Source organism: Salvelinus sp. IW2-2015, unplaced genomic scaffold (assembly GCF_002910315.2).
Source record: "Salvelinus sp. IW2-2015 unplaced genomic scaffold, ASM291031v2 Un_scaffold1598, whole genome shotgun sequence".
In the NCBI taxonomy this organism is placed as follows: domain Eukaryota; kingdom Metazoa; phylum Chordata; class Actinopteri; order Salmoniformes; family Salmonidae; genus Salvelinus; species Salvelinus sp. IW2-2015.
Genome location: NW_019943021.1, coordinates 17,984 through 31,367, shown reverse-complemented (window position 1 = coordinate 31,367; position 13,384 = coordinate 17,984). Strand labels below are relative to the sequence as shown.

The following is a 13,384-nucleotide window of genomic DNA, read 5'->3' as shown; positions in this document are numbered from 1 at the left end:
ATGTTTGACAAGACAATCAAGCCGTAATGTTTGACAAGTCAATCAAGCTGTAATGTTTGACAAGACAATCAAGCCGTAATGTTTGACAAGACAATCAAGCCGTGATGTTTGACAAGACAAGACAAGCCGTAATGTCCGCTACTTGGGAAACTACCAGCCTTGACTAAACCGTGACTCTAGCCAACACACACAGACACATGCTGTAACTCTGGCTGGTATGAATGAATAAGTCCACTACTTCCCCTCTCTGAGCCTGGAAGGGTGCCATATGGGATGCAGACTGTCTGCTGTGACCCTGGGTTCTGGTTACACTTCAACCAGCACAGATAAAAAAGGGACTTTTATTATTGCATCATCGTGTAAAGCCTGTGTTCCGTTGTAATTCCACTATACATGTCATTTTCTCTGTATTGTATGTGACTGAAATAGATGTCCGCGCTCATTTTTGGGTCCCGGTATACTGTTTCTACACACACACAACAAACATTTTCAGAATAGGAGAGAGTAGGCTACACACCGGAGGCAGGTGTCGAGGTCGAGGAAGACTCAGCAGGTGCTAGCATGCTGGTGGGATCCACGGTAAGATCCGTCTCCTGGGCTAGGACATCACGGTCACACTGGGTGCTGCAGTCCCTGCTCTGGGGCTCGGACAGGAACAACAGGGCGGGCAGGGCCAATGGGGCGCAGGGGTGTTGGTGGGGTGGCAGGGAGAGAGGAGACATTGCAGCAACCGTCTGGTCATCAGAGAGGCTCCACCCTACAAGCACAGACAACAAGAGGAAGTTGGTGTAATGACTGGATCACAGACAACAAGAGGAAGTTGGTTTAATGACTGGATCACAGACAACAAGAGGAAGTTGGTTTAATGACTGGATCACAGACAACAAGAGAAAGACGGTTAATTACCGGATCAACCAAGTACGCACGCACACTCAAACATCTACTCTGTCAGCTTCCCTGCCACATCTATCCTAGAGCGGCTATCTCGGAGTGGGGAGATTATTACAGAAAAATGGTATCATCTACTTGAGGAAGGTCCCTCACCGGGATCTTTCCCCAACAGCAGTTATTTTAAGAAGTGTAACATTCTGCCTGGCGACACTACGCAATTAACAGCCGCCAGTTGTCTCTTGAGATAATAACATGGGCTGTTTAAGATCTGACATTCCTCCAGGCGTTATGACCTGTGACCCCTCCCCCCCAGAACACTCAAAAGAAGAAGACAGCGATGTCATAATTCGACAGATTCTTCAGGGAGGAGCTACACTGAGTGTACAAGACATTAAGAACACCTGCTCTTTTCATGACATAGACTGACCAGGTGAATCCAGGTGAAAGCTATGATCCCTTATTGATGTCACTTGTTAAATCCACTTCAATCAGTGTAGATGAAGGATGTCAAACTCATTCCACGGAGGGCCGAGTGTCTGCGGGGTTTTGGTTTTTCTATTTTAATTAAGACCTAGACGACCAGGTGAGTTCCTTACTGAGACCTAGACGACCAGGTGAGTTCCTTACTGAGACCTAGACGACCAGGTGAGTTCCTTACTGAGACCTAGACGACCAGGGGAGTTCCTTACTGAGACCTAGACGACCAGGTGAGTTCCTTACTGAGACCTAGACGACCAGGGTGAGTTCCTTACTGAGACTAGACGACAGGGTGAGTTCTTACTGAGACCTAGACGACCAGGTAGGGAGTTCCTTACTGAGACCTAGACGACCAGGGAGTTCCTTACTGAGACTAGACGACCAGGTGAGTCCTTACTGAGACCTAGACAACGAGGTGAGTTCCTTACTGAGGAACTAGACAGACCCAGGTAGGAGTTCCTTACTGAGACCTAGACGACCAGGTGAGGGGATTCCTTACTGAGACCTAGACAACCAGAGGGAGTTCCTTACTGAACCTAGACAACCAGGTGAGGGGAGTCCTTTACTGAGACCTAGACAACCAGGTGAGGGAGCTTACTGAGACCTAAGACAACCAGGTGAGGGAGTTCCTTACTGAACCTAGACAACCAGGTGAGGAGAGTTCCTTACTGAGACCTAGGACAACCAGGTGAGGGAGTTCCTTACTGAGACCTAGACACCAGGTGAGGGGAGTTCCTTACTGAGACCTAGACACCAGGTGAGGAGGATTCGCTTATCGAGACCTAGACAACCAGGTGAGGAGAGTTCACTTACTGAGACCTAGACAACCAGGGAGTGAGGAGTATTCCTTACTGAGACCTAGAAACCAGGTGAGTGGAGTTCCTACTGAGACCAAGACGACCAGGTGGGAGAGTTCCTTTACTGAGACCTAGACAACCAGTAGGGTGGTTCCTTACTGTGACCTAGACGACCAGGTGAGGGGGAGTTCCTTCCTGAAGACCTAGAAACCAGGTGATGGGAGTTCCTTACTGAGACCTAGACAACCAGGTGAGGGGAGTTCCTTACGAGAACCTAGACAACCAGGTGAGGGGAGTTCTTACTGACAGCCTAGACGACCAGGTGAGGGAGAGTTCCTCTGAGAACCATAGACTAACGCAGGTGAGGAGTGTTCTTACTGAGACCTAGACGACCAGGTGAGTTCCTTGACTGAGACCTAGAACCAGGTGGGGGAGTCCTTACGGAGACTTAGACAACCATGTGAGGGAGTTCTTACTGAGACCTAGACGACAGATGAGAGTGAGTTCCTTACTGAGACCTAGACGACCAGGTGAGGAGATTCCTTACTGAGACCTTAGACGACCAGGTGAGGATTCCTTACTGTGACCTAGACAACCAGGTTGGAGGGGGAGTTTCCTTACTGAGACCTAGACGACCAGGTGAGGGAGTTCCTTACTGAGGACCTAGACGACCAGGTAGGAGAGTTCCTTACTGAGACTAGACACCAGGTGAGGAGTTCCTTACTGAGACCTAAGACGCCAGGTGAGGGAGTTCCTTACTGAGGACCTAGACGACCAGGTGAGGAGAGTTCCTTACTGAGACCTAGACAACCAGGTGAGGGGAGTTCCTTACTGAGACCTAGACGACCAGGTGAGGAGAGTTCTTACTGAGGACCTAGACAACCAGGTGAGGGGAGTTCCTTACTGAGACCTAGACAACCAGGTGAGGGGAGTTCCTTACTGAGACCTAGACGACCAGGTGAGGAGAGTTCCTTACTGAGAGACCTAGACAACCAGGTGAGGGAGCTTCCTTACTGGACCTAGACAACCAGGTGAGGGAGTTCCTCCCTTACTGAGACCTAGACAACCAGGTGAGGGAGTTCCTTACTGAGACCTAGACAACCAGTGAGGGGAGTTCCTTACTGAGACCTAGACAACCAGGTGAGGGGAGTTCCTTACTGAGACCTAGACGACCAGGTGAGGAGAGTTCCTTACTGAGAACCTAGACAACCAGGTGAGGAGAGTTCCTTACTGAGACCTAGACGACCAGGTGAGGAGAGTACCTTACTGAGACCTAGAACAACCGAGTGAGGGGATTCCTTACTGAGACTTAGCAACCAGGTGAGGAGAGTTCCTTACTGAGACCTAGACAACCAGATGAGAGGAGTTCCTTACTGAGACCTAGACAACCAGGTGAGGGTGTTCCTTACTGAGACCTAGACAACCAGGTGAGGGGAGTCCTTACTGAGGACTTAGACAACCATGTGTGGGGAGTTCCTTACTGAGACCTAGACAACCAGGTTGAGGTAGTTCCTTACTGAGACCTAGGACAACCAGGTGAGGAAGTTCCTTACTGAGACCTTTAGACAACCAGGTGAGGGAGTTCCTTACTGAGGACCTAGACAACCAGGTGGAGGGATTTCCTTACTGAGACCTAGACAACCAGGTGAGGGGGAGTACCTTACTGAGACCTAGACAACCAGTGATTGGGGAGTTCCTTACTGAGACCTAGACAACCAGGTGAGGTAGTTACCTTACTGAGACCTAAGACAACAGAGTGAGGGAGTTCCTTACTGGAGACTAGACAACCAGGTGAGGGGAGTTCCTTACTGAGACCTAGACAACCAGGTGAGGGGAGTTCCTTACTGAGACCTAGACAACCAGGTGAGGGGAGTTCCTTACTGAGACCTAGACAACCAGGTGAGTTCCTTACTGAGACCTAGACAACCAGGTGAGGGGAGTTATTTATTAATTAGTGACCCTTAATTCATCATTCATGTACAAGGATGGAGCGAAAACCCGCAGACGCTCGGCCCTTTGGGGAATGAGATGACACGTGGTGTAGATGAAGGGGAGGAGGTTAAAGAAGGATTTTTAATCCTTGAGGTAATTGAGACATGGATTTCTATTACAGCATATTGAATGACCGTCCATTCATATTCCAATCACCCAGTTCAATGTAACATTGATAGGTTTAGGCTACTACATGATACTCACATTTTCCCCTAAACCATCACAAGGTTGCTACAACCTAGCCAACGAATGAAAGTTTACAACGTCGGTCGAATGAATTTTGAGTAATCAAGGTGACAGACGGCGACACATTCAATACCACCTTGCACATTCTGGCCTGCATCTAGCTGATCTAGGATGTAATCATTAGTTCAACAGTCACAAACGAGTGTTTCTATTGGACAAATTCAGGTATATTTATCCCTGTTTTGTTACGTTTGCTTACGCATCGAATACACCCCTGATCACACGCAAACACAGTTCACTTTCATACCAGACACATAAAAACAGCTCGTTGTATATATAATTCCTACTCTCATCTATCTACGTTCTCTCCTCATATCACCTTTTTCCCTCGCTTGTGGATTACAGTGCACAACAGATCAGCTGTCTTGTGAACAGGCAACAAAAAAAAAACATTCCAAGCCAAACCTTCATATCATAACTGCTAACCGCTAGACATAACCTAGATCGTTTGTCAGTCATAGTCAACATAGTTACTAGAATTAACGTGTCAGTAAACCCGCTACAATCCTGCAGTACAGTGTAGTCAGCAGCAATCAGTTTAGCAGTTACCCTGGCGGGCCCCGGTGCCAATACATTAATAAAACTAAAAGCGTACCTTGACTTGGAAGAGTTACCAGTGTTGGATAGACACAGCCAGCTAGCTAACATAGAATCCCTCTCTGTTTGACCCGGGTGTTTGAGTAGGCTAACCTAGCTAGCTGCATTTCACACCAGCTAAGTAAGTGAAAGTGAAAAAATATACACTATGATAGCTAGTTCTCTCTCTCCCTCTCTCTTGCTTCTCATTAGTTTTGGAAGAAATTACATTTTCTAAATTGTTTAACTATTGTCTTTCTCTCTCTTTCAGTCATCTACTCACCATATTTTATGCACTGCAGTGCTAGCTAGCTGTTGCTTACGCTTTCAGTACTAGATTAATTCTCTGATCCTTTGATTGGGTGGACAACATGTCAGTTCATTCTACAAGAGCTCTGATAGGTTGGAGGATGTCCTCTGGAAGTTGTCATAATTACCTTGTAAGTCTATAGAAGGGGGTGAGAACCATGAGCCTCCTAGGTTTTGTATTGAAGTCAATGTACCCAGAGGAGGACGGAAGCTAGCTGTCCTCCGGCTACACCATGGTGCTACCCTACAGAGTGCTGCTGAGGCTCCTGTAGTGTGTTTTAATAAATTATTTGATGACGTGAATATATTTAGTATAGTTTTATCTAAAAAGGATAACTTTTATAATGTTTCAAAATTAAAACATTTCAGAAATTCACTGAGGAGGATGGTCCTCCCCTTCCACCTCGGGGGAGCCTCCACTGCCATAGTCCCTACATAGTAGACAACTTTTGACCAGAGCCCTAAGTAGAGCCCTAATTAGAGCCCCAAGTAGAGCCCCAAGTAGAGCCCCAGGTAGAGCCCCAAGTAGAGCCCTAATTAGAGCACTAATTATAGCACTAATTATAGCACCAGGTAGAGCACTAAGTAGAGCACTAAATAGAGCCCCAAGTAGAGCCTTAATTAGAGCCCCAAATAGAGCCCCAAGTAGAGCCCCAAGTAGAGCCCCAAGTAGAGCCTTAATTAGAGCCCTAATTAGAGCCCCAAGTAGAGCCCTAAATAGAGCACTAGGTAGAGCCCTAGGTAGAGCCCCAAGTAGAGCCCCAAGTAGAGCCTTAATTAGAGCACTAGGTAGAGCCCTAGGTAGAGCCCCAAGTAGAGCCCCAAGTAGAGCCTTAATTAGAGCACTAGGTAGAGCACTAATTAGAGCCCCGAGTAGAGCACTATAGGGTACCATTTTGGACCCACTATTAGCGTTTGACTTGTGACCCCGGGCCCTAGTTCTCACCTTTCCCCCGGGTGGGTTGCTCCACTGGGCCATCAGTGTTGATGGAGGGGACGGACCTGGCTGGACGGAGGTCCTGCTGCTCGGTGCTGATGGAGGGGACGGACCTGGCTGGACGGAGGGCCTGCTGCTCGTTGCTGATGGAGGAGATGGACCTGGCAGGACGGAGGTAATGCTGCTCGGTGCTGATGGAGGGGACGGACCTGGCAGGACGGAGGGCCTGCTGCTCTAGCCTGTTCTGCTCCCGTCCAGACCGCTGCTGTAACACCCTGATCACTGCATCCTTCTCCAGGAGCTGGGAGTGTAGCGCTCGAACCCTACACACACACACAACGATTGCATATGAAGTCAGTCAGATCACTATGTTGATCTACTTGTGAGTTCTATCTGAACCTAGGTCAGACCAACTGGCGTTACTGTTTCGCCTTCAGTGAGCAGGAAGTTATTAAAAGCAGAAATTGTACCTGTTCTCCATCTCCTGATGTCTGTGGCTGGTGGGCAGGTGGTCGTTGAAGCTGTTGTTGGGRGAGTGTTTGATGATGCTGCTGTCTCTCTGAGCTGCGGCGGTKGCGGCTGCGTCCATAGCGAACTGCCTCATGGTGCTCTCCTCCAGGTACTTCTGTTCCCAGTGTGTGATGTCAGCCTCCAGAGCCAGGATCCTCTCTTCTCTCTCAGCCAGCTGCTGCTGTACAGACACCATGGAGCTCACAGCAGASGGCAGGGAGCCAGGACCGCTAGCTGTGCTGTGGGACTGACACCATGGAAGGAAATGGATATTTATATATATTTTTTAAACAAACATGGAGTTGTTTTGTTTTGTAAGACTATGTTTACTGTACAGACTTAGGGGTTGTCAAATATTACGTGTCAAGGTGGATCAGAAGGTTTCATTTTATATACCAATGCTGTTCAATTCTGGTCCTGGAGGGCCAAAACACTTCAGGCTTTAGTTTCTACCTGCTAGTTAATTGCACCCAGCTGGTGTCCCAGGTCTAAATAAGTCCCTGATTAGAAGGAGAGGAGGAGAGGCCCTCCAGGACCGACATTGAACAGCCTGCACCACGTGTCTCCTCTCCTGCTCACCTGTGCTGATCGGAGGCTCTTCAGCTCCTGCTCCAGCCTGGTCCTCAGCCTCAGTTCCAGGGCTTCTCTCTTCTCACAGGCTGCCTGTAGCTGGCCCAGGGCACTCTGCAGCCGCTCAACCTTCTCTACGTACGCCCTCTTCCTCATAAGCTCCTCCTCCAGGGCCAAGTTACGGGTCTGTGCCGACCCCAGGGCCAGCTCCAGAACCTCCCGGCGCCGAAGCCACTCCTCCCCGGAGCCACGCAGACGCTGCACCTCCCGTGCTGTCCTCATCTGAGAAGAGAGAGAGAGACAGAGACAAGAGACAGAGACAGAGGCAGAGAGAGAGAGAGAGAGAGAGAGAGAGAGAGAGAGAGAGAGAGAGAGAGAGAGAGGAGAGAGAGAGAGAGAGAGAGAGAGAGAGAGAGACAGAGAGAGAGAGACAGAGAGAGAGATACGGAGAGACAAGAGCCAGAGAGAGACAGAGAAGAGGAACGGAGAAGAGAGAGAGAGAGAGGAGAGAGAAGAGAGAGAGGGAGAGAGACAGAGAGAGAGATACGGAGAAGAGACAGAGACAGAGAGAGACGGAGAGAGAGAGAGGAGAGGAGAGAGAGAGAGAGAGAGAGAGGAGAGAGAGGAGAGAGAGAGAGAGAAGAGAGAGAGAGGAGAGAGACAGAGAGAGAGATACGGAGAGACAGAGCCAGCCAGAGAGAGACAGAGAGAGACGGAGAGAGAGAGAGAGAGAGAGAGAGAGAGAGAGAGAGAGAGGGTCTGGTTGAATATGTTCAGGAAGGGCTGCTTCAGACATTATGAAGCTTACCGCAGTTCCCCCAGAACAGTTGAGTCCATCACGTCGTGTTTTTGTTTGTAAAATTACACAACGGGAGAAAGAGGGAGTAGGGGATTCCAGCTCTTGTATTGACAGGGGTCATGTTTTATATTGAATGTCACGTGTGTTTTTTTTTGCTTCAGTAGAGTGATCAAGGGTGACAACTATAGTTTCCCTTGACAGAAAAATCCATTAGTGCGACACATTCAGACAGGAAAAAAAGCTTAATTTTCATCAGATGCCAACCAAAGTGTAATGCGATTTGGCTGCCAGCCACACAACTAAATGAGCTTACAATGAAAAAGCAATGTATTTCTTACAAATAACTAAGCACCGCCATTAATTTTTAGGTAAACACCTTTTCCGGCCCACCAACTGACATCTTCACAGTCCAAATAGGATCAAGATTACCTCAGAGGGTAACCATTGCTCCTGGAGACCAACAGACAGGCCTGTTCAACCTGAACGTTATTCTGTTCCATAACTGCTGACAAAGGACCACTTGAAGCTGATTTAAACGTCATTCTCTAACACAATACCATGTTCACTAAATAATAGTTGTGAAGCTTTCCCACAACAACTATTGCCAGGGCTGATGATGAAAATGTGAGAGTAAACCTGACGTCACATTCTGGAGGTAAAGAAATGCCCAAAGATGGAGACATATCTATGTGTGTTGTGAGTGGGGAATGGAAGCCCTGCATTAGTTGCCCGTGAGGAAGGTGAGGGAGCTCGGCAGCTCAACAGCTATGCAGCCTTGTGCAGCAGAGGGAGGCATTCCCAGTGAACGGAACAGCCTGACATACCAGAATAAATTCCAGGAATCTAGGCCGCATTTACTGTGGAAGGATGTGAATAATGGCTGGGGGTTCAAGTGCCAAGGCCGACTCTGTTTAGCAGGCCGGGGAGGGAGGTAGGACCTGAGAGCAGGGGAAACCCCGCTAGCCTGCCTGCCCTCTGACCTCAGACCACAGACTACATTCATGTGGAAGAAATATCAGACACGGTGTAGGAGAACTATGTGCTTGCAAGAGAATGCCAGGGTTTTTCACAACGCTCTGTGATTTGTAAAAACAACCCTTACGAACAGATCTGAAAACACTCTCTCTTGTCCAGTGCCCTGCTCTCTCTGTAGAGAAAATCTTACTCATGCGATTATTTTCTATTTTACCTTTATTTAACTAGGCAAGTCAGTTAAAAACAAATTGTTATTTACGATGACGGTCTAGGAACAGTGGGTTAACTGGTCTAGGAACAGTGGGTTAACTGGTCTAGGAACGGTGGGTTAACTGGTCTAGGAACAGTGGGTTAACTGGTCTAGGAACGGTGGGTTAACTGGTCTAGGAACGGTGGGTTAACTGGTCTAGGAACGGTGGGTTAACTGGTCTAGGAACGGTGGGTTAACTGCCTTGTTCAGGGGCAGAACGACAGATTTTTTTTAACCTCATCAGCTCGGGGATTTGATCTTGCAACCTTTCGGTTAACTAGTCCAACGCCACTAGGCTACGCAGCCGCCCCGATTATAAAGAGTACGTAACAAGAAGTGCTTCCTCATGTCTCTCTCAACATGTTGGCATCTGATCTCTACTTACTTTGTTCCAGGAGTTTGGTGAAGACCTGCTGTTTCTTGTCTGCCGATTCCTCCTCCTTGACGACCTGCTGCTTGGTAACGGTGTCCAGACGATCTACAGGTGGAAGAGAGAGGGAGGGAACTCGATTAGGATCTATTTGTACTCGTTGGAAGGGGAGACCCACACTTAAAGCCCTAATGACTCTTGCTGTAGGTTACTAGCTTTCCTGCAGTCAAATCACCAAGTGGCCTCATGGATGGAATGTTATTAATGTTTTTTATAATTTTATCTTTAATTAACTTTTAAAAAATTATCATTTTAACCTGCCCCGAAGATACAGTGTTTCTATGTCAAACGATTTTGTTATATTTCAGTCTTCTGTGGTGTATATAAAGTGTAATATTGGGATGCAAACTCAAAATGTAATACATGTCATCTCTATATCTGACATGGTACAGGTGTCTTCTATTAAGCCCATAACCACGTGTGTGAGGTGTGTACGCTTGTTTCAAAGTAGATTTTTGTTTAAGAAAGAAACACTCTGTGTGACTCTGATTTAGCCCACTGCAGTCTTTTAGTTTTGCTTTATTTAACTTTTATTTATGCAAGTAAGTCCATCAAAAAACAGATTGATTATTTGCAATGACTAGCTGTGCTAGCATTAGCATCTAGCCGCTGGTAGCCTTACCTCTGAGGTCTCTGTTGAAGTCGTGTAGTCTCTTGATCTCTGACTCCAGTTTGTTCCTCATGGTTTTCTCCAGGGTCTCTCTCTTGGCTGAGCCCTTCATCAGGGTCTCGTAGGCCTCAGATATCTTCTGGATCTCTACTTCCTCCCGGTCATGGTTAGAAAGCATCGGCAGACGTGCGTTCTTTCTCTTTGTCCAAAGGGCGGAAGCTTTTTGAGGGTAGTGGGTGTGGCCAAATGGCGAGGTCCACGGCCTTATTATGATTCCATCAGTTGCTACGACCCTAGTACAGGCCAAAAGATGGGCACTGTCACCTTCCAGAACATCTTCTGGATGCTCTACTTGTGGCCAGCGGACGGAGTATACTACACAAGGAAGAGGGAAAGGGGAGGAAAAGGAGTTAAGTTGACGTTGTGCTCACGTATACTCCTAGCGTGATAGGAGGCTAGAGACCCATCTCGACTGATTTAGTCCTGATATGCACCCCGAGTAAGACTTAGGACAGAGGAGCATAGGGACGAAGAAGTAGGAGAGGTCCATCCTCATAAGCCAATGATAGGAGACGACCATGCTGACGCGCATACGACGAGTGAACCCTGGATGTGTAAGATTAAGGACAAGGAGAAGCTAGCTAAGAGGGTCTCTACAATTGGTAGCTCGAGCGGTTCGGGGGAATCCCAGTTAGTAGGGAACTTTATAACAGCTCGCGACATGGCCAGTGCCATACAGATTTCTCCTCCCCCAACAGCTAAGGTTCTACACCTGGTAGGTTTTTGAGGGGCAAGGAGGTGGGAGCCGAGCCTGCAAAGGTAGGGAGCGCCGAAAGTGCGCCGGGAGGGAAGGAGGGCCTACTGGGGAAGGAGCGCCACCGCAGGAAGGTGGGGAAGCAGGGGTGGACCTGGGAGACCGATGGGAAGGAGGATGGATCAGTATTGGGTTGATCACCTGAGGAGGGAATGAGAGAGGAGGGACAGGGAAAGGAGGTCACAGGTATGATGCATGCAGGTGGGGCGAGGTAGGGGAGGGAGCCTTGCGCCCTTGACTCAGAAGGAGAGCATCTCGTGTAGGGAGATGGTTGAGAGCCAGCGCACGCAGTAGCTGAAGGACATGAACTGTTAGTCGGGGAGGGAGTCATGGGAACGATAGGAGGGTTACTGGAGAAGGGATAGGGGCGAGAGGAGTTGGGTCCAAAAGAGAGAACAGGGGGTCTATGGGTCGGTCCTAAGTAGCCGAGCAAGGAGGTAGAGGAGCAGGCATGTGATGAAATCCGTGGACGTCAGCGAGGGGCACAGTCCTGGATGCATGTAGGAAGGCCTGGTAGCTGGCCTTGGTAAATGGGAGGTAAAGGAGGTAAAGGTGTTTCAGGTGGACAAAAATAGAATAGTGGGTAGTTGGTAGAAAACGATAATGTAGTGATTATAATAAAGCCCTTAAAATAGGTTTGATCTCAGTAAGGAGCCCCTGTTGCGGCCACAGCAAGGGGTGGGTGAGGGGTTAGGAGGAGAGTAGTAGAACCCGTTTGGTGTGTGTGTGTATGGTTCTGTAGTGTGTGTTTTGTTGGGTGGTATGGTAGGTGGAGCATGTGTGTGTGTTAGAGGGGATGCGCAGTTTGCGTAGGGTATGTGGGATGTGTGTGAGCCAAGTCTAGGGCTGAGGTAGAGGACTGATCACAGGTGGTTGGAGGAGTGCGAAGGGAGTGTAGTAGCCACCTCGTGAAGAGCGCATGGCCTGGTGAAGCGGGGATAGGATGCAAGGAAGCCGCGTGGGAGGAAGTGGGGTAGAGGAAGGCCATCCAAGAGGAGACAGGAGCAGTTGACGCGTATAGAGGAGCAGGAGGGTAGAGGTAAAGCTAGTGGGTGTGAAGGAGCCACGCAGAGAGCAGTAGGGACAAGGTAGCAGTGAGGGTTATAAAGAGGAGGCTATGAATGAAGGTATGATAAGTGGAGAACACAGGACGAAGGATGCGTATTACAGTTAATTTTAGGAGGAACAACCACAGGGACTAGTAATGTTTAATGCATGTGCCTGTAATGGTCATCTATTTGAATGAAATACCAGGAGCACTGGTAAACCGCATGTATCTTCTGGTCTATCTTAAACACTAACCGAATGAAGGGTTAAATTCATGTTTAAAGCCTGGGATCGCAGAACAGGACGTCAACTATGAATTTACAGATAACGCTGTATATTATACATTGGTAGGCCTGTATGGACAACAGCTAAAATAAAAACCCATGGAAAGACACCCCAATTGTTGGTATATACACCAGGATGGGTCTATTGTTATTTAAAGAGGTAAGATAGAAATCAGAAGAGCATGTAAAACAATTGTTCTCTGGTTCCAACTACCACCAAATAACAGGTTATTCTAAGTGCAACCAGAGGGACCATGTTTACCTGGTAAAATCTATGTCATCTTTTAGTGAACACGGATGACATTGGATCAATCATACCAGGTAAATAATATAATTAGTGCAAAACAGACCATGGATCAAAATGCTATGTTAACTCAGGTTTTATCTTGTGTCATAGTGACAGAGACATGTTTTACCAAAATAGACCTGTAAACAATGTCACTGTCTCTGTCAACAGGTAGAATTATTTTAGAGTGAACCCCTGTAAACAGCATGTCCCTCTTCTGTTCACTAAAATAACCTGTAAACCATGTGTCCTGATCACTTTAAACCTAATAACCTGAAGTAACAATGTCTGCTGTCACAAAAACCTGACTTCAGAATAAAATAACCCCGTAAACATAGTCTCATGTAACAAAATACCATAAAAATAAAACCTGTAAACATGTCTCTGTACTAAAATAACCTGTAAACATGTCTCTGGTCACTAAAAACAACCTGTAACACATGTTCTCTGCTCAATAAAATAACAATGCCTTAAAACCATGTTCATGTTCTGTCATACTAAATAACCTGTAAACATGTCTGTGTCACTAAAAAACTGTAAAACATGTCTCTGGTCACTAAAATAACCTGTAAACATGTCTTCTG

General features: G+C 47.6%; 1 protein-coding gene across 1 annotated transcript in view; it reads right to left on the bottom strand.

The window, feature by feature from the left end:
* amotl2a (angiomotin like 2a) overlaps positions 1–13,384 on the bottom strand; it is a 25,280-nt gene that overhangs the window by 1,418 nt on the left and 10,478 nt on the right. Inside the window, exons 5-11 of the mRNA XM_070439368.1 lie at positions 10,382–10,523; positions 9,711–9,807; positions 9,225–9,249; positions 7,315–7,587; positions 6,696–6,982; positions 6,235–6,548; positions 518–757 (exon numbers count right to left, since the gene is read on the bottom strand). Coding sequence (XP_070295469.1) covers positions 518–757; positions 6,235–6,548; positions 6,696–6,982; positions 7,315–7,587; positions 9,225–9,249; positions 9,711–9,807; positions 10,382–10,523 — 1,378 coding nt within the window. The remainder of the gene's footprint in view (positions 1–517; positions 758–6,234; positions 6,549–6,695; positions 6,983–7,314; positions 7,588–9,224; positions 9,250–9,710; positions 9,808–10,381; positions 10,524–13,384) is intronic.